At 55.1% G+C, this 19,361-nt stretch overlaps 8 protein-coding genes across 8 annotated transcripts; 4 read left to right on the plus strand and 4 right to left on the minus strand.

The window, feature by feature from the left end:
* Nucleotides 1–1,247: 1,247 nt before the first annotated feature.
* On the minus strand, nt 1,248–3,849 carry BDP55DRAFT_686167 (pre-mRNA-splicing ATP-dependent RNA helicase PRP28). The gene has a single exon (XM_060576496.1). The coding sequence runs from the start codon at nt 3,566–3,568 to the stop codon at nt 1,376–1,378; it is 2,193 nt and encodes a 730-aa protein (XP_060422055.1). The 5' UTR covers nt 3,569–3,849; the 3' UTR covers nt 1,248–1,375.
* Nucleotides 3,850–3,969: 120 nt separating this feature from the next.
* On the plus strand, nt 3,970–5,144 carry BDP55DRAFT_441714 (uncharacterized protein). The gene is made up of 3 exons (XM_060567600.1): nt 3,970–4,575; nt 4,679–4,739; nt 4,796–5,144. The coding sequence occupies exons 1-3, from the start codon at nt 4,184–4,186 to the stop codon at nt 4,829–4,831; spliced, it is 489 nt and encodes a 162-aa protein (XP_060422056.1). The 5' UTR covers nt 3,970–4,183; the 3' UTR covers nt 4,832–5,144.
* Nucleotides 5,145–5,292: 148 nt separating this feature from the next.
* BDP55DRAFT_567551 (uncharacterized protein) lies at nt 5,293–5,907 on the plus strand (the record flags this gene model as incomplete). Its single annotated transcript, XM_060570603.1, has 1 exon — nt 5,293–5,907. The coding sequence occupies one exon, from the start codon at nt 5,293–5,295 to the stop codon at nt 5,905–5,907; it is 615 nt and encodes a 204-aa protein (XP_060422057.1).
* A 464-nt stretch (nt 5,908–6,371) lies between these two features.
* Nucleotides 6,372–7,954, minus strand: BDP55DRAFT_441751 (14-3-3 domain-containing protein). Its single transcript, XM_060567601.1, has 5 exons — nt 7,804–7,954; nt 7,441–7,747; nt 7,144–7,387; nt 7,022–7,090; nt 6,372–6,967 (listed from the first exon to the last, which is right to left on the minus strand). The coding sequence occupies exons 1-5, from the start codon at nt 7,862–7,864 to the stop codon at nt 6,836–6,838; spliced, it is 813 nt and encodes a 270-aa protein (XP_060422058.1). The 5' UTR covers nt 7,865–7,954; the 3' UTR covers nt 6,372–6,835.
* A 2,988-nt stretch (nt 7,955–10,942) lies between these two features.
* BDP55DRAFT_735028 (mitochondrial ATPase inhibitor, IATP-domain-containing protein) lies at nt 10,943–11,504 on the plus strand (the record flags this gene model as incomplete). The annotated part of the gene is made up of 3 exons (XM_060580272.1): nt 10,943–11,070; nt 11,197–11,328; nt 11,465–11,504. 3 exons carry the CDS (start codon nt 10,943–10,945, stop codon nt 11,502–11,504), a joined length of 300 nt encoding a protein of 99 aa, XP_060422059.1.
* Nucleotides 11,505–11,984: 480 nt separating this feature from the next.
* Nucleotides 11,985–12,672, minus strand: BDP55DRAFT_567584 (Nsp1-like C-terminal region-domain-containing protein; the record flags this gene model as incomplete). The annotated part of the gene is made up of 2 exons (XM_060570606.1): nt 11,985–12,173; nt 12,232–12,672. 2 exons carry the CDS (start codon nt 12,670–12,672, stop codon nt 11,985–11,987), a joined length of 630 nt encoding a protein of 209 aa, XP_060422060.1.
* Nucleotides 12,673–14,677: 2,005 nt separating this feature from the next.
* On the plus strand, nt 14,678–16,791 carry BDP55DRAFT_686186 (uncharacterized protein). Its single transcript, XM_060576497.1, has 4 exons — nt 14,678–15,180; nt 15,253–15,636; nt 15,703–16,028; nt 16,082–16,791. Exons 1-4 carry the CDS (start codon nt 15,111–15,113, stop codon nt 16,772–16,774), a joined length of 1,473 nt encoding a protein of 490 aa, XP_060422061.1. The 5' UTR covers nt 14,678–15,110; the 3' UTR covers nt 16,775–16,791.
* Nucleotides 16,792–19,109, minus strand: BDP55DRAFT_686188 (eukaryotic translation initiation factor 2 subunit gamma). Its single transcript, XM_060576498.1, has 3 exons — nt 18,340–19,109; nt 17,268–18,254; nt 16,792–17,205 (listed from the first exon to the last, which is right to left on the minus strand). The coding sequence occupies exons 1-3, from the start codon at nt 18,855–18,857 to the stop codon at nt 17,175–17,177; spliced, it is 1,536 nt and encodes a 511-aa protein (XP_060422062.1). The 5' UTR covers nt 18,858–19,109; the 3' UTR covers nt 16,792–17,174.
* Nucleotides 19,110–19,361: the final 252 nt, after the last annotated feature.

Here is a 19,361-nt window from a genome sequence, read left to right on the forward strand (position 1 = left end):
ATCAGGGAGGTGGGATGACCATACAGGAAGACGGAGTACAGACGGGTACCGCGGGGCAAAAGCGAATGTAGCCGGGCAGTGTCTACGAGTGTGTCACCCAGCAAGCGCGCAACGCCCAAGAACTTTTTTTTTCGGGGGTGGGTGGTATTCGATCAAAAAATACCCACCGATACCGGGGAGGGTTTAGGTCAGTTTCCAAGTTGGGGATTCTCTGCACCAAGCTTGCAACCAATTCGAAGGGCTTGTTTGTGTCAATGCCGATCCCGTTGGGTCAAATAATTCTCGCAACGTTGGAAAGCCCGCGCGCTAGAGAGAAAGAGAGAGAGGGAGGAAGGGAGGCAGCCAAGAGGTTCAGAAGAGGAGTAAGAGAGAGAGAGGGATTTAACAAGATGGTTGTCAAACGGCCAGCTCATGACTTGAAGAGGCGCATGGCATGGAGTTTATACTAGAACCATGTGAAAGAAACGGTGAAGGGCGGGCTCGCAGGAGGATTGAAGCGCGGAATTGCAAGTTACTGGTGGAGTGTTGGGCGGCACCAACAAGGCAAGGTCAGCATGGAAGTAGGTACATTCCCATCTTCCATGACTGAGGTAACTTAGATGTACCTTCCTTACCTAGAGCCAAGGCACCTTGGGTCGGGTAGCAGAAAATTCTCTTATTCTCTTTCCCGCTTGTGAATACCTACCTTGCCTGGTCCATTTCATCGGGCACTGCTTTCTGCGTTTCGCAGCGGGACACTAGGCGCACTTTCCAAGCCTAGAACATCCCGGCGGGGGGGGCTGACATCAGACCGAGGGAGGGAGAAACATTGCACATTGCGTAAATGTGCTCTTTATGGTGGGGTTAACTCTGAAGTGCCCTGCCAGTCTTGGTCGGCGGGAGCTAGGCAGTCGGGTGAGTTCTTGGAAACCCCGAACTGATGAGGGCGGGTGTTGAATCCTTCCCCGCTGTCGGTGTCAGGCACAGCAACATGCCCCGCCATCTGGGCAGGAACCAAGATGCATTCATCACCTTACTAGGTACCACTGAGAAGAAAGATACTTGAGGTGGCCAATCTGTTGAATCAGATATCCAACAGCGAACAAGAATCTCGGGGATCAAATAAGGTCTTGGGTGGCGTGCGTGAACACCCACATTGATCAGACACAATTTTTGTCAAAAACAACCAACATGGGATGGTGTGGAGGGTGACAGCACAAACGGCACAAAGGTAGAGACGCTAAAAGAACCGAGGCGCCGACGATAATGGCTCGGACATAAAATTTTTATCAGATCAGATTATCACGATAATCTATGAGGCCGGACCTAGTCCACTTTCATCTATTCAGTCTCTTTCTCATCCACTCGCCATGCTACCGTCACCCATTACCCTACATTAGGCGCCCCACTGACCCCCCTTGCCTGACGACTGCTGCTCCTCTCCACCGGCCCTCTTGTGCCCTCGTGTGGGTTTCTGCTGCGCGGCCTCGTGCCGCCGAAGCTCCTCGGGCACACGCGAGATGGAGCTCTTGGAAAGCATCTGCTTCAGGTCGTAGAAGAGGTCCGCATCCTCGTTGCCCAAGAACGTGATGGCAACACCGCTCTTGCCCGCACGACCCGTACGACCGATACGATGCGTGTAGCTCTCGATGCTCGTCGCCATGTTGAAGTTGATGACGAGACTGACGTCTGGCACGTCGATACCTCTTCCTGCTAGGTCCGTTGCCACGAGAACCTGCGTCTGCCCGTTGCGAACCGACGCCAGCGCCGCCTCTCTCTGCTCCTGCGTCTTGCTTCCGTGTAGCGTAACTGCAGAGTAACCCATCTGCTTGACGTCTCGCGCGACAGCGTCGCAATTGCGCTTGATGTTGACGAATACGATGATAGGCGGGGCAAATTCTCCAGCGGCAAGGATCTCCTGCAGTCGCTTCTTTTTCTTGTCCTCGCCGGACACCATCTCGACCCTTTGCTCAACCGTGTCGACGGCCTCGCCAGCATTACCGATTGTGACGATGGCCGGGCGCCGGAGGTACTTTCTCGCAATTTTCTCGACAGTTGGCGGCATCGTGGCCGTGTACATCATCGTCTGTCTGTACCTATCCCTGGCGCCGAGATAACTCTTCATCAAGGTCGCATTTTCCGCATCATCCGTGTCGGGCTTCTCGTTGGTCACCGGGAGGGCATCGAGAATCTTGTTCACCGACTCCTCGAAACCGAGATCGATCATCCGATCTGCTTCATCCATGATGACGTAGCAGCATTGAGACAGGACAAGGACGCGTCTTTCGATGCAATCAACCAGACGACCGGGAGTTGCGACGATAATCTCGGCACCTTTGCCCAATGCATGCACCTGTTCCTCCATCGAGTGACCACCCACGATGCTGACTACGTTGAAGCCAAGCGGATCAGCGAATTTGTGCGCTTCCGTCTCAATTTGCTGGACCAATTCACGCGTAGGCGCCAGAATAAGGGCGTACGCGCCGTCGTTTTTGTTGATTTCCGTCAAGGGCGGCAGGTCCGAAATGTAGACCAGCAACGGCAGAAGAAACGCTGCAGTTTTACCTGAACCAGTAACAGCCACACCGATGAGATCTCGAGCCTGCATCGCGATAGGAATGGCGGCTCTCTGAATGGGCGAAGGGTCCTTGTAGCCGACCCTGTCGACGATCTCCAGTAGCCTTCGCGGCAACCCTGACTCTTTCCAGCTGCGCATCGGATTGGGGATGAGGCCACCCTTTGTCGCAATGCCAAAGTCTTCCTTGAAAATTCTCCAGTCGCGCTCTCGCATGTCCTCGAGTGTCTTCTTCGACCAGTGCTTGCCCAGGCCTGATCGGTCTGCGCGCTCCTTTGCCTTCTCTCGTGCTTTGTAAAAGTCATCCATGAATTCCTTTGCCCGTTGCTTTCCGAATTCGCGGTCTCTCTCCTCAATCATCCTTGCCCTTCTTCTCGCAATTTCTTCGGCTTCCTCAGTGTACTCGCCAGACAGACTGCCGAATGTGTAGGATTTCAGGGTTGTCGAGTTGGATTCGTACATCGGGTCGTTCTCGAGTGTGGTGTCTTCTTCCGCGTCCCATTCGAACTTGAACTCGGTTGCCCTCTTGCGCTTCTTCTTGACAGAGAAGTTGGACTGTTTGTTCACCTCAGGTCCGAGATATCGGTTGCGCAGCAGGTCGGCCTCGATAGCTTCCGCCGTCTTCTTCTCCTTGCCATCCTTCGTGGTCGTCTTCCGTTCTGGTTTTTCCCTCCCCCGGCCTCCGGCGCCTCGGCCATCTCTGCCGTTTTCCGTGCCATTCATAGCCTTTGGCCCGGTAGGCACTCTGCTCCCATATCCATTCTGCGCTCTGTTATCGCCCGCGCCGTTCGCCTCGGATGCCCATTTCCTTTCGAGATCTGCCTTCTTTTTCGCATCCTCCACGGCCTTGCGCTTGCGCTCTTCTTCTTCCTGCTTGGCCTTTTCTGCTGCTTGGCGCTCTCGCTCCTTCTTTGGGATGAATCGTAGCTTCGATGATGCAGCGTCGGCGGCCTTCTTCTTCTTGAGAATTTCTTCGAGGTCCAAAGGAACCTTCTTCGCTCGGTTGGCGCTCATGCTCGGGGTGTTTGTGGTGTTGTGACGAGCAGACGAAAAAGAGGATGCTGCCGGCAGAGATCTTCTTTGCGATCGCCTACCTAGTAATCGTATGGCGATGCGTGTCAGGTAGATGCCGAAACCGAGGATATTCCGTTGCTGCGAGGTCTATGGTTCCACTAACCACTGTGAATATATCAAGTGAAGAACTCTGAATTTATCCCCTGCGAAGTCTTCGAGTACCTGGGAGTTCGGGTGGCGTCTGGTGACTTTGTATTCCAGAAGTTGAAGATGGACGATTTATTTCAGATACCTCAAGAGAAGGCTGCGATTTGCGCCACAAGTTAGAAGGCGCCACACAAATGCGACCCAATCACATCGCAAACTTTCCGGCAATTCTTTCCCAAGCTCTGAGCTCCCATCCCTGTCAGTAGTATGCACCTACAGGGGTGGATAAGGCTGGTCGCTCCCAAATTTGTCCAGCGTATCGATTGAGAGCATCCCCGAACGACCGGCGAAGAGAAATCGACCGACGAAACCCTCCTCTCCCGTTCACGACAACGATCTGGCAATGCCACAGCGCTTGCATCGGAGGACATAACAAAAGTAGCGTACTGAACGAACGAACCACCCACAATGGCCGCCGCCGAGCAATACATCCAGCTGGCCAAGACGCTGCCTGCACAACTCCAGCGCTTCTTCGCCCGCTGGCCGCCCGCCGCCATCCTGCCTCACAACACGGCGGCGACGACGCCCAAGACAGGCTTCCAGGAGATCACCCCGAATCCCTTCAAGTCGCAGAAGCACGCCGTCACGGGCAAGTGGCACGACCCCGTCTACTCCATGCGCCGCCAGGCCGAGATCGTCAAGCTCGCGCGCCAGCACGGCGTCGAGGAGCTGCTGCCCGCGACGGTCAAGGGCACCGAGTACAGGATCGCGCACCGTGTCGAGCACGGATTGAGGGTCAAGGGTACCGGTGTCGGACAAAAGGTCAAGGGAAAGATTCACGAGAGGATGGTCCAGCCCAGGTATGGTCCCTTACCCTTATATTTCGCAGTCGAGGAAACCTTTTTGGGCTCTTGGACTTTTGGTCAAATCAGAAAGAAAGAAATGCTAACCTTGCGCTTGCAGAATGGAGAAGAGGAGAGCAGCCGTATTGGCGATGCCGAAGCTCATCAAGGAGTGGAAGAAGGTAAGCGTACAACATCAAGTGTTTCTAGACGTGGTATATTTACAAAGTTGCACTAGGTTGGAAAGAAGAACTGGACAAGATTCCCCAAATAAGCGCTCTATTCGGACTATTCCCTTGCGCTGCGTCAATACCATAGACGATGTACATATACCATGTATTATCATGTATAAGAAACGAACTCGACCAACTCCCGCGGTCTGAATGGCCCCTGGTGATGTGTTGGGGTTTTCCCCAAGTCGGGGCGACGAGAGCGACATGATAACTCCTCCACCACATTCTCATATGTTGGTGCATATTGACAAGAATTTCTAGGACAACTCGACACGGAAATATTCTTTACTGGTCACGTCTTGGAAGGCGATCTCGGAAGTTCAATTTCCAGTCAATCCCTCAACCACAAACCACTCACGTGATCCCCGCAGAAACAAGCTTCCCGAAAACTCCAATTCGCCAGGGAAATTTTTACTTACAATCCCAAACGACAGCCCGCAATCCAAAGCGGCCCTGTCCGCCGCCGCCGCCGCTTTACCGCCTCCCCCTTTTCTGGTCCAAAATGAATTCTTCATCCACGGCTCCGGGACAAGGGCACACCCACTACACGATCCTGGGTATAAGTCGCAAACTCGTCCAAGAACAGTCAACCACGGCAGGGCCGCATCAAATCATTAAACGGGCCTACCACCGCGCCCTCCTCCAAAACCACCCGGACAAATACCCACAGCTCAAGAACAATCCTGCCACCACCAGCACCCGAGCACCATCTCACTCTTCTTCTTCTTCTTCTGCCGCCACCTTTTCAATCGACCAAATCTCATCAGCCTACAAAGTCCTCTCAGACCCAAGGCAGAGGGCAGAATACGACCGCGCCCTGGACCTGGCACCAAACAACCAAGGCCTCCAGCGCGGCGACGGTGACGAAGAAAAGTCCTTTCAGACGGGCATCGAAGTCGTCGACCTCGACGACCTGGAAGTCGAAGAACCTTCCTCAGAAGACCCCGAAGCCGCTGAGTGCTGTTGGTACCGCAGCTGCCGGTGCGGCAACCCGCGCGGCTTCCTCTTCACGGAGGCGGACCTGGAGGAGGCGGGTGAGAACGGAGAGCTACTCGTCGGCTGTCAGGATTGTAGTCTTTGGATGAAGGTTCACTTTGCCGTGGTCTCGGATGATTGATAATGTGGGAAGAAGTTTTCAGACGAAGATCAAAATGAAACACAAAACAAATTTGAAAAGAGGCCTATGAGTCCCTATTCGTTGGGTTGATAATGTGGCAATGCTATTGTCTCGTTCACTCCTAGCTTTAAATGAGTAAAGTGTCGACCGAATCGATCCCTCATGTGAGCCTCACAATTACCTCACGCACCTTCACATCACACGAGTCTCGCCGTGCCATGATGAGGACCTTCCTCTTAGCCAAACTCAGCTCCGTAGGTAGTGTCTTTCTACTTCAAATCTCGGGTATTTAGAAGCCTCTCCCTAACAGATCACCATCCTCCACGGTCCGGTCTTTATGTTAGTGGCAGTGATCTCTCCAGCCAATCCCATGAGTTTGGCTTGTATATTAGTCTTTTAATAGTCTCTAACCTACTCTTCAACCTGTTGAGCGGCCATCTATGCTAGAGTTGACTTCTCAAATTTGCCCATCTACATCTCACTTTACTTCGAAGCTATCGACTTATCACAGTTCACCTCTGTCAACCCAAGTGAGCAGTATCCAATATTACAGAACACTTTTCAACAAACTTCCACCATCACTAGGTCAAAGTTGGTGGTAGTACCAAACAGTTGTCATACGATTTTCAGAACTGGTTTGCCGGATGTGCTTCTTTGAAAGCAATTTTAGTCTTTTTTTGTTGTTGTCCAGACGGCCTTGCATTAGAGTCTAAAAAAGCAAACGTGGAATCAACCTCCAAAATGCTCTTCTTTAGCCCCCAGCCAGCCCCGTGCTAGGAAAAATCAACCCCTTCACAATTCTTGTGTGTATTGCCTAAACGATGCCGATTCGCAAAAACGAAATCTCCAGTCCACACTCCGTAGACACCAGTCCACCCAAATCCGGCGATGAACGCAGGTTGCAGAATGCTACGAGACCAATCACACCTTACTCAGCCTTGGGCTCCTCAGAGGCAGCAGCGGCCGGCGCCTCGGCGGAGGCACCCTCCTCCTTGGCGGCGGCTGGGGCCTCGGCAGTGCCTGACGCCGCGGGCTCAGCCTCAGAAGAGGTCCAGAGGGTCTGTATGTCGTTGTCAGCATAAAGTCTTTTGAATCGCTGGCCGGGTCATCTTACCAGATTGTCGCGGAGAAGCTGCATGATGAGGGTAGAATCCTTGTAAGACTCCTCGCTAAGGGTGTCAAGCTCTGTAGAGGAGTTGTCAGTGAGTTGCACTTGCTTCGAGAGGGACGGTACACACCGGCAATGGCATCATCGAAAGCCTGCTTGGCAAGGTGGCAAGCCTGGTCGGGGGCGTTGAGGATCTCGTAATAGAAGACGGAGAAGTTGAGGGCGAGGCCGAGGCGGATGGGGTGAGTGGGGGGAAGCTCGGTCTGGGCAACCTCGGTGGCAGCCTTGTAAGCCTCGAGGGACTTGTCGGCAGAGTCCTTGCGGCGATCGCCAACGGCGAACTCGGCAAGGTAGCGGTGGTAGTCACCCTTCCTATAGGAATTGTCAGCACAGCGTTCGATTCCGAGGAAGACGCGAATCCTTACATCTTGTGGTAGAAGACCTTGGACTCGCCAGACTTGGCAGAAGGGATGAGGTGGGCATCGAGGACATCGAGAATGTCGTCGCAGATCTTGGCAAGCTCGGCCTCGATCTTCTGGCGGTACTCCTTGATAAGGCCAACCTGGGAAGAGTTGCCCTTGGACTCCTCCTTCTGCTCGATGGAGGTGACGATTCTCCACGAGGCACGGCGGGCACCGATGACGTTCTTGTAGGCAACAGACAGGAGGTTGCGCTCCTCGACGGTGAGGTCACGGTCCTCAGAGGCGACGATCTTCATGTTCTCGACCATCTCTGGAAGCCCAATCATCAGTATAATCCATCGTTTTCGATGGGCAACGGCCACATACCCTCGTAGCGCTCAGCCTGCTCAGCAAGCTTGGCCAAGTACACAGCATCATCCTGACCCATTGTGGCGGTTGGTATCTGGAACGTCAGGATTGGTTAGCACGTGTGTCAGGAGACGGAGCCAAAACTGCGTTCCAAGTGTATTGTGAATGTGAGATTTGGACAAGTCGGCGAATGGAGGCGCAAATTGATTTCGGAAGAGCGACGGGGTGAATTCAACGGGAGACGGACGAGTTGCGGCGTATGCGCCTCGCTGACTTCATGACTTGGCTTCGGCCCCCCGCTCCTGGTGGGGTTTTGCGCCTGACCGATCAAGATAGGGCGCGCAGTGTCGGTGAAGGTCTCAATCGATGCAGAAAGAGGAGCGGATGGCAGCTTCGTGAAGCGGTCGACGCAAGTCGGCAAGAGGCGGTTGTTGGGAATCGGTGGAAGGAGATTGCGGCGAGGCATGCGATGACGACAGAGGGGGCACGGGGGGGATGGGGGAGGGGACCACGTACCTTGGTGCGATGTTTTGAGGTTGGCGGGGATGTTCGGTGGAACGATGGATAAGTTGTCAATGGAAGATTCCCGTGTCAAGACTCGAGTTGGATCGGAACAGGGGAAGGGAGCGTGACGAAGGTAAATAGAGGCGGGTGTGGGCGGTTTTGCAAAGGTAGTGCGAGAGTTTTGTGAAGTTGAGAAATGGATGAGACGAAAAGGTGACGGATTGAAATTGAGGAAGGGGCTCTGGGCTGCACAATACGTGAGGTGGCCCAGGCAAGACAAGGCAAGGCGACTGGACTGACTGGGGGGGGGGGGGGAACACGCCGGGGCGGTAGGTAGACGTAAGTTCAGGCAGGTAGGAGGGGAGGGGGGGTGGGCTGCTGCCGCACCGACTGGACTGGACGGGACCCGACTTGAGTGGTTGACTTCCTGCCCAGTGCCAGGTTCCATGAGCAGGGACACACCGGGCTGGTGAGCCACGCTCTGGCCAGTCAGCATCGAGGGGCGTCTCAACCAATCCCCATCTGCGGCGTGCTAGCCCTGGAATGGCCGGCTCACGTGAATCATTCCGGTATTTGCGGCTGTGCTCTGCGGCTGAGAGGTACCCCTCGAGAGTCCCCAAAGTCTCTCCAAACGTACCTTACCATCCCACGCATCCTCAATGCCTATGCAAACTCCCGTGCCTTCTTCTCCTGCCTTACATTAAGGTACGTTGCCAACCTGACTCTGCGACAGAAAGTGGGGGATCCCCAAAGGTACATCTCATGCCTCTTTCCGCTTCCTTTCTTCGGGTCCAATTCCTCGGTGCCGTGCTCTTTCCCCAGGGCATCTCACTCGACATGGTCTTACCCTCGTTGCTCGTGGATGGCCTTGAATTCAGGTACGGATATGACCAAGACACCCACTATATCGATAGTATATCACGCTATGGACAACCTGGCACCAATCCAAGGCCTCGGAGAAGACAACTTCAGATACCAACTCGCTACTGTTGTCCAGCTTCGACCTTGCCACGCCCAGATTACGTTACTACGACGTTTGTTGCTGCTTCGCTTTTCATGGCCAAACTCTGCTCCCAGATTCAGAGTTCAGAGCAACTGGGCAATATACATGCTCACTCCAAATCATACAAGCTACAAGATGATGCGAGGCCAGACCCCTCTTCCCGTCTTCTCTCATCCCACTTCGTCTCTTCTTTTCATGCAATCGCCGAGCGGCCACCGTGCGCCCATTCATCCTTTGAGTTCAGGCACTTGTTCCGTTCTTTGGTCGCATTAGACTGCCCTGCCTGACCCAAGGTCTTTCAAAGCAAAAAGCATCTTACCTCACGTCAAGATAGATTGCATACTGCTGTTCGTAGCCGGGACCCCTTGAACTAAGAAGGTGTGTTTCCTCGGCTGCCGTTGCCTGTCTTGGCAGGAGGGGATGGCAGGAGAGTTGGGAAGAAAGAGAACCGGCCTTTCCTCTCCGTCGCTAGTAGTCTGAAGCCATGAAGCCATCTCAGGTTTGGCCAAGGCAGCACTTACACGCGGCGTAAGTAGGTACTCTGCAGTCTGTACACTGGAGACGGCAGATGCCTCCTCTCCACTAAAAAAGTACCTCCTCGGGTTGCGAGACAAAGGCGAAAGACGTCGCACCACAATGACTACACACCACCGGCACCCCATCGGTCGCCTTTGAAGCGACAGATCTCCCGCATCTCTCTCTCGCAGTCCCGGGGGCCATCCTAGTCGCGAAAGGAGATTCAGCCTTGCCGGAGATAACAGCAAGGGCAGATAAGGCTACGTGCTTACCTGGAGAATGTAACCCGCAGTGGACTACGAATACGGAGTAATACCTACGACAATCATCGGGATAGATCATGGAGATATGCGTGTCCCCATTTTATGCATAAGCCGTTTCGGAGCAACAACACCGGCACACCGGGCAAAACACTACGCAATTCGCCGCCCTCAGTAGGAGAGAATCTTTCGCGGTTCAATCCCAGCGTACGAATAGCATCTCCCCTCCTCAAAGGTGCCCAGGATATGGAAGCAGAATATCCTGTCACGTGTTGGTCGGGACGGGATTATGCGGATGCTCACAATTGCATCACAGCTCCATCTAGCCATGTTGCGCACAGCTCGCTGAGTCAACGCGATTTGGCCGCAAGCAGGTGACCATCACCGAGTGGCCTGAGGAAAACCTATCCAGGCAGTCCAGGTAACCTCAGTGTGGTAGCTTGTTTGTGTCTGCTCACCTTAGTCAACGTAATCCACCGAACCCGAGAAATGCCGGCCGGTCCATGTTAACGATATACCTCGCTGATGCTGGGTATGACGCATCACATCCTCGTAACCCCCTACTCGGGTGAAGAAGGACGGACCGGAGGAAGCAAAAGCTCCCTCCCCCGATCAAAAGTTGTCTAGGTACCTGGTTTGACAGGATCAGATCATCCCCTCCTTGCCCAATGAGCTAGCAGCGCGTCTCCCCTTCCCAGAGCAGGAGCTATTCCAGGCATTACCAGCACCCCCAATCCCCACAATCCAGCCTATCACAAAACCCGCCCAACTTGCACCATCGTCATCGGCCAACTTGCTTCACTACAAAAACATAAACACCTCCAATTGGAAAACCCCAAATTCCATTCCGACACCCTCTAGATACTCCTTCAAAATGATGCGCATCGCTGCTACCAAGGCCGCGGCTCGTCCCCTTACCCTCGCCTCGAGAGCTTGCTTCAGCACCACTGCTCGCACCATGAGCGAGGGCGACACTGGAGCTCCCTCCAAGTACGGAGGCGGGTAAGTCTTCTTTCTCCCGCCCTTTTCAACGCAACCGGTCGTCCCCCGGGCTCTGTCGTCAACCATGTCAATCGACAGCGACCAGATCAATGAAGAAAAGAATCAAGGCTGACAAATGCTCTGCAGCGACGCCTTCCAGAAGCGCGAAAAGGCCAACGAGGACTACGCCATCCGCCAGCGCGAGAAGGAGAAGCTCCTCGAGCTCAAGAAGAAGCTCAGCGAGCAGCAGGCCCACCTCCAGCAGTTGTCTGACCACATGTTCGTCACCACCACTTTTCCCCATTCCCCATTCCCCGTTTCCAATCCGCCCAACCCGCCCCATCCGTTTCCCAGTGACGTCGCTTTCGACGTCGGTCAACCTCCCAGATTCTTTTGCTAACGATGCTCAAAACAGCGACGAGATCACCAAGAACCAGGGTGGCGAGAACAACTAAATCAAAAACAAGATGTAACTTCCCCCGCTTCAGTGAGGAGGTCTTTTCAAAGCGATAATACCAATGGAGAGAAGGCTCAGTTAGGGAAGCCGGACAAATGTACCAAATCTGGAAAGGGAAGCAAAGATTGATGATATCCGCGCGAGCAAATGTCTGAAATTCGAAGCTTTTCAATCTTATGTAAAACCATTAAAAAAACACCTGGTATTCACCCACATGTCTAGGCTACTGTTACAAACGTACTCTTCATGGTTCAATGTACCATTATTTGCGGTGCCGAAACCATCCAACTCAATTCTTGCGAGGCGACCTAATCCTGTTCAAAACAGTCTACCTCAACTTGAGCGATTAATCACACCCCTGGATCTTTCCGAGTCGTCTTTCATTGTTGCAATTACTAAATCCTGCCTCTCGTAACCTATGCTGCCTAGCAAAACACAAACTCTTCCACGAACCCTTTGCCGTGTATCCTGGTCCTATTCAACGCCGGCCCATGTAAGATCGGTAAAAGCTCTCCGCGGCGTCGTTTTCCGGCGCTCCGTACTGACTGCCAAGGTTGTTGTTCGCCTTCTGTGCGGATGAGACCTTGGCCTGCAGAGATGCAGCGTTGGAGTCGATCCACTGGAGCTGGCCGAGATGGCCGTTGAGAACGCGAACGATCTGGCTCAACTACAGATGGGGGTATTAGCTTTGTAGGCGCAATATTGGGTAAATCAGTATCACTTACGGGATCTTCAGGTTTGGTGCCCTTGCTAAGAGTACCGGAAATATCGTTGATCTCCTTGACCATCTTGGACAGATCTCTGCTCTTCTCGTCGAGATTCTGCGTGAGCTTCTCGGCGAGCTTGTATGTCCGCTCGCGCTCCTGATCGGGTCCGGCAAGGGTCTCGCCCTGTCCCATCTGGCGGGAGAACATCTCCTTGACGTCGGCCTCGTAGCGGTTCAGCCAGTCCTCTAGCTCATCCTGCTGGCTCTCGACGGCTTGGAGCTGGCGCTCAATCTCGTGGCTCGCTTTCTCGGCTTCAAAGGTGTTAAGGTAGAGCTTTTGAATCTTCTCACCGTTGTCGACCAAGCCCAGATCCCAATCGGCGACTTGGTTGGCGTAGTGCTTGAAGTCCTTCTGGTACTTGGACAGGTCCGAGGCCCATCGTGTAATGATGTCGTCCATAGACTTGTTCTTCAGGCGAGGAAGCTGGGATGTGGGGCCGGTGGTAGAGGCAGCGAGAGTATTTGAGTTGCCGGTTGTGGCAGATGCGGCAGCAGGTGTGGTACCGGCCTGAGCTGAGGTTCCAGGAGCCGGTGTAGCTGCTGGCTTGGCTCCGAATAGACCACCAGCCGATGCCGCTGTGCTGGGTGCGGTGGCTGATGTGGTTGCAGCGGCAGTGGTCGCAGTCGCCGCAGGTGTAGATGCTGGCTGAGAGGTACCAGCAGCCGGAGTGGCCCCAAAGAGTCCTCCGCTCGCAGGCTTGCTCGCGGGTGTTGCTGCAGCTGCACCGCCGAATAGCGATGAAGGTGCCGCTGCGGTGGTGGGTGTAGAGGCCGAGGGAGCAGCAGGCTTTGCGCCACCAAAGAGACCTCCTGCACTTGCGCCAGCCTGTGTCGTGGCAGCCGGCGTGGAGGATGTGTTGCCGCCGAACAGGCCGCCAGCAGGGGCAGCAGCTGGTGTTGAGGTTGTAGGAGTGGCAGGCTTCGGGCCGCCAAAGAGCGCACCGCCAGCGGCGGAGGGAGCGGCGGGAGTGGAAGCCGGCTGTGCTGAGGTAGTGGCGGCAGCGCCTTGGCCGAATAGACCACCAGAGCTAGGAGCGGGCGCTGCCGGTTTCTGGCCCCCGAAAAGACCGCCAGCAGCTGCGGGTTGCTGTTGTGTTTGTCCGCCGAAGAGACCACCGGCACTGGCCGGCTGCGCCGTAGATGCGGCCTTGGACTGAGCCGCACCACCAAAGAGACCTCCACCGGCGGCAGGTTGGGCCGTGGAAGCAGCCGTGGACTGTGCGGCGCCGGTCGCAGCACCGAAGGGAGACGGCGCAGCGGATCCAGACGGCGCAGCACCGCCAAACAGGCCCCCTGTAGCTGGCTTCTTGTCAGCAGGCGGAGCTCCGGCTGGTGTCGTAGATCCTCCTAGAGAGAACATAGGCTTTGCGGGAGTGGCCTGGGTTGCTGGAGCACCAGCGGCGGGGGTGCTCGAGGCGGCCTTGTTGCCAAATAGGCCTCCAGCGGCAGGAGCGGGTGCGGTTGACGAGCCCGCAGCGGCATTCTGACCGAACAAGCCTCCACCGGGAGCAGGGCTGGCAGTGTTTCCGCCGCCGAAGAGACCTCCAGCTGGCTTCGCCGCTGCACCTCCTCCGAAAAGGCCTCCTGATGATGCGGCTGGTGTGCCGGTCGAGGCAGCGGCGCCGCCACCAAAGAGTCCTCCAGTCGGCGTTGATGTGCTAGGCGTAGAAGCACCGGCTCCCCCAAACATGCCGCCAGATGCGGGAGTCGAAGAAGTACCGGCAGCCGGCTTGGCGCCAAAGAGACCTCCTCCAGCCGATCCAGGTGTTCCTGCAGCAGCGGCCGGCGTGCCACCGCCAAAGAGACCGCCTGCTGGTTTTTGTGCAGTGTTCTGTCCGAAAAGTCCTCCGCCTGAAGCTGGTGTGCTGGTGCTCGATCCAGCTGCCGCTCCTCCAAGGTTACCGAAAGAAAAGCTAGGAGTGCCGCTGGAGGCAGCAGCGCCGCCAAAGAGACCTCCAGATGCAGGCGCAGAGGTTGCCGGAGTCGAGCCGCTGTTCGACGTCGGCGTAGACGTGTTACCGAAGCTGAACGACATTGTGTGGAAGGTTCGTGAATCGATCGGGGTCTGTCGAGATGAAGCCGGACGGAGTATCGCAAGCTATTGGCGAGCTAGGTACAACAAGTTGGTGTCTGGACAATCGTATGTCGTTCGGTTCAGTGTCGTCGCATTGAGGTGCGAATCGACCACCTGAAGCTCTTTTGGTCGTCGATGAAGCAATCGGATTTGTCTCGTAGATATGCGCTGACTCGTTGCGGCGTATGGTTGCTACCGGTTGTTGGGGGAAGCTGCAACTGGTGATGATGGTTGGCAGCTTTTTTTTGTGATGCTCCAGCCTTTCAGGCCTTGCCTCCACGCGACTGGCGCGCTGCACCTGCCCAAAGACCCAGGACCAGGGACAGGTTGCCTATCAAGTACTAGCGCGAAAATAACCGGGGTGCGCCCCACGTGATGCTTGGCAGGCGAGTCTAGAAGCTGCAAGAGGTGCTTGATGCCGTCTGCGAGCCTGCCTTTCTCGTGCCGTCCAGCCCAAGAGCCTTAAAAGCCGCTTACAATCTTCCTGGTCGTCTTTGTGCCAACAAGCGCTTGCCTTTGCTTGATTCATTCAAAAGTGGCGGTTGCCCTTAAATCATCGAGTTGGGGATATCGTTCTTGCTAGTTGCTACCTACCTATTCGGCCCACACAATTACGTATCCGCTAATCGACAGGCTCCCCCTCCACTGCCCACTCCTATTCTCTCCCACCATCGATAACTCCCTAAGCTGCCTCAGCTTGTTGTAGCCTCAAGAAACATTACCCTATTATTCCTACAGCTCTCAATTGGGCTCCCAACGGAATCATGTCAGACGAAGAGGTTCTTTCACCGCCGAGACGGTCTGGAACTAGCGACCCTGGCGCACACGATCTGGGTAAGCACCCCCCACCCGTTGTCAATGTCTCCCTTGATGATCGTGCAGCCGTTTTTGTCTAACAATCTGCAGCCAACGCCTCCGACTCAGAAGACCACTTCTCCGATGCGCAATCTGCTCCCCTTAGCCCCGGAACGTCACCGATTCCCAAAACCCGCGTAGAGAAAGTCGACGATGAACCGTCCTACGGCGAGGTACCTGGAACGGAGGCGTACCGCTTGAGGGAGGGTGATGCTGAGCCGGACGAGATTGCAATCCAGGAGAAGGGCAGTAGCGAGGCATCGTCGACCGCAGACAGTGCGCCCAAGTCGCCAGTCATTCCCAAGACTGTCGTTGAGGAGGCCCCGGGCGAGTCAGGGCCGCACTCAGAGGAGTTCTTGGAGAAGCGCAAGGCAGACGCCCCAGCCGACTTGGTTGTCAAGCCAGACGGCGAGACTGAGGAGGGTGGCAGTTCCGGTACGATGTAGAGATCCCTGAAATTCAAAGAGTACTTTGTCGTTGACCTGGCGTCATTTTTCGTAGATTCCCACCCTGTATCACCTGCGCTATCGTCAACACCAAGTTCGCCTGCCGTGAAGCGGAAACCCTCCAAGACGGCTCTTTCGTCTGCTCCGTCTAGCGGCGGCCTTGCACCGCCTCCCGATGCAGCTGATAACGATGACGATGACGCTGAAGGCGGTGACGGGGTTGATGATGACGACTTTGGTGACGATTTCGACGACTTTGAGGAGGGTGCAGAAGCCGACGCCGACTTTGATGACTTTGAAGATGGCTTTCAAGAACCCGAATTCCAAGCTCCCGCTCCAGCTCCAGCGCCTAGCTTACCACAAGTACCATCGCTGCCTTTCGTAAGCACCCTGCGATCAAAGCCTGGTTTGGCCTTTCTAACACCTCAGTCCAGGATATACCAGACTTTGACGGCTTAGACGGCGAAGACGTACTACAAGCTGTCGACCCATACCTCAACACCCTCTTCCCCCCAGAAAGCCTAGATGTCGACTCCCCGCCACCGTTGACGAAAGAAAACCCCATCTTCCTCACACCGCGCAGTGCGTCACTGTGGTCGCAGCTGGTGGCACCTCCGCCGTTAGCTCCTCCCGATTGGATCCGCTCGCGAATCCGCCGTCTCTTCCTCGTCTCGCTTGGCGTGCCGGTCGACTTGGACGAGATTCTCCCAGCCTCCAAGCAAAAGAAGCTCGTGCTGCCTTCACTACAAGTCCCCTCCGGCTCACCAAGGACATCATCAGATTCTCGGTCCGTGTCACGGGTGCGGGCCGAGGCCAACGCGTCGTCGACGTCTGTGGACTCAAAAGGCAAACCGACAGCGTCATCCAAGAAGAAGGGACCGCCGCCGGTGCCAGACCTGGACCTCGTATCGGCCAAGCAGCTCTGCACGACGACGGACGAGGCCCTGAATGGCATGACGGACGACGAGCTCAAGGCGCACGTGGACAGGCTAAAGGCGATGGAGGGAACGGCCAAGGAGGTGTTGGAGTACTGGACCAAGAAGACGGACGAAAAGATAGGCGACAGAGAGGCCTTTGAAGGCGTGATAGAAAACCTAGTCAAGCATGCACGCAAAGTCAGGAAATAGAAATAATAGAAAAGTAAAGTGGGCTCATTCATCGTCCAGGCCTATCTATCAGCATACACCGTCTAGCTTTTCCTTGTACGTTGTTTTTCTTTCCCTCGCGAATCCCCCGCCGTCAAATGGACCTTGAATCTTGGACCTTCAAATTTCGCGAATTTCGAAGTCTCTCTCCTGATCATTTGAATCTTACGCGGTAGTTGGTAACCTCGTTCATGTGCATTCATTACCCGCCCGGTACTCAAAAACTTTGCCGGATCCGCGCCTTCCCCCTTTCTCCCGACGACTGACTCCCCATTCGGCTCTCTACCAGACTGACTGATTCTTTTTTAGACTCCCTGTGATGCTGAAGAATGGGCTTTTGAGACTTTGTGGTTTTTTGATTTGATTTGGGACAGTTGTCGATTTAAGACGAGCTGGGCTCGAGAGTGACACCGCTGTATAAACGTTAGCTTTCTTTTGCAACTTAATTGTCTAGAATTGTCAAGTATGAACTTACGCAGCGATGGTGGCCCAACCAATCAGACGCCAATGCTTCTCAATACGACGGGACAGAGCGACCTTCTCGCCAATGTTTGTGCAGGCGGGGGAGGTGAGGACGAGCTTGGCGGCATCGTTCTTGATGGCGGCAACCTTGGCACCGGTGGACGTGGAACCAATGTTGACCATGATGACCTCGTTCTTGGTGAGCTTGGCGACCTTGGCCTGCTTGCCGTCGGCGGTCCGGACACCGAGGAGACGGCGCAGGAGGTAGAAGTTGACCTCGATCTCGCTGTAGATCTCAGGCAGGCGGCCCTTGAGACCCAGGACGAAACCGACGAGACGATCGGCTCTGCAGAGGGTGGGGTCGATGCGGGTACCGACACCGATAAGACCACCGGGGACGGCGTACTTGAGGTCGTTGAATTCGGAGTTGAGGGAGACGATTCTGCTGAAGATGGGAGTGCACTTGAGGGCACCCTTGTCGTCTCTCGTAACGATACCGGGACGGATCTCAATCTCGTCGCCGAGCTTGAGGACACCGTGCAGAATGGAACCACCAGCGACACCTCCCTTGAGGTCGTCAATCTCAGCACCGGGCTTGTTGACGTCGAAGGATCGAATGACGATCATGTGGGGGTCCTGGGTGAAGTCACGAGGGGGCACGGGGATGGTGTTGACGATGGCCTCGTTGACGGCGTCGATGTTGAACTTGAGCTGGGCAGAGATGGGGATGACGGGAGACTTTCCGGCAACAGTACCTCTGATGAACTTCAGGATAGACTGGTAGTGTTGCTGGGCGGCCTCCTCGCGCATGAGATCGACCTTGTTCTGGAGGATAATGATCTTGTCCAGCTTCATAATCTCAATGGCAGCCAAGTGCTCAGAGGTCTGGGGCTGGGGGCAGGTTTCGTTGCCGGCAATGAGCAGCAGGGCGGCGTCCATGACGGCGGCACCTGACAACATGGTGCTCATGAGAATATCGTGACCGGGGCAGTCGACGAAGCTAAGTGGAGATATAGTATTAGCCACGACTCCTTGCAATTCACGATTTCCGGGGTAAGCTCTCTCTCCGAGCTTCAGCTACTTACGAAACGTGGCGCAATAATCTGTAGGTGCCGCTGCAGCCCTCGCGCTCGCAAGGGGGGTCAACCTCCTTCTCACTCTTGTAACTCCTGAAGCATCCCGGCCGAGGGCACTCCTGGTTGTCGCACTGGTAGATCTTTGCGTTGGCGTAACCAAGCTTGATGGTGATGTTACGGATCAGCTCGTTCTTGAAACGAACGGTCTGAACGCCGGAGATGGCCTTGACGACGGTAGACTTTCCGTGGGCGACATGGCCGATGGTACCGATGTTGATTGTTGCTTGGCGAGCGATAATCTCGGGGGTGAGGGGGCTGAGGGTCTTGACGTCGAGGTCTTTGGGATCGGTTTGCGGGGGCAGAGTAGGGCGCTGAACTGTGGTGTCGGCGGTGACAGGGTTGGAGGACTTCTTGAGGGCGGGCTTAAGAGTCTTCTCCTCGTTGAGCTCGGTCTGCTCCTCGACGGACTCGCCAGAGTCGGACTCCGACTCGATGTCGTCGTACTTGTTATCGCCGTTGGCAGACATTGTCGCGACGGGGTATGAGTGGATGGCGGGGTAAATTCGTCTAGGTTGACTTGTGTCGGGTCGGGGGACGTCGGACTTTTTTCTCGAAGTTAGATCGCCTGATGACTGAGTAGGTGATTAGGTGTAGGTATTCGACGGTACCGGAGAGGGAGGATGGGGCCTCTTGTTCGTGGGTTTCGTGACGTCGAGGTTGATCCGCGAAATTTGCTTCCGATGAGTAACAACCTGGAATTTACCTCGCTGAGGGTCGATTCGAATTCTGTGGTCAAAGTCGGCGCTAACCTCTTTTGGGCCGATAAGCTGATAAGTGCCCCGCCTGGCCTTTGCCCGCCCAACCCTGCCGCCCTCTGCTCTCCAAGGTAGGTACCTTATTTGTACCTTTCCTCTCTGGGGAAAGGACGAAACTGGTGACAGAGTCACACGAGTTGACTCACACCTTTAGACTTACATGTGCGACATGTTCTCATCGACCTTCTCCAGCTAGGCTCTTGTTGAAGATTGCGT

This window comes from Colletotrichum godetiae (assembly GCF_030913485.1).
Source record: "Colletotrichum godetiae strain CBS 193.32 chromosome Unknown BDP55scaffold_97, whole genome shotgun sequence".
Lineage (NCBI taxonomy): Eukaryota > Fungi > Ascomycota > Sordariomycetes > Glomerellales > Glomerellaceae > Colletotrichum > Colletotrichum godetiae.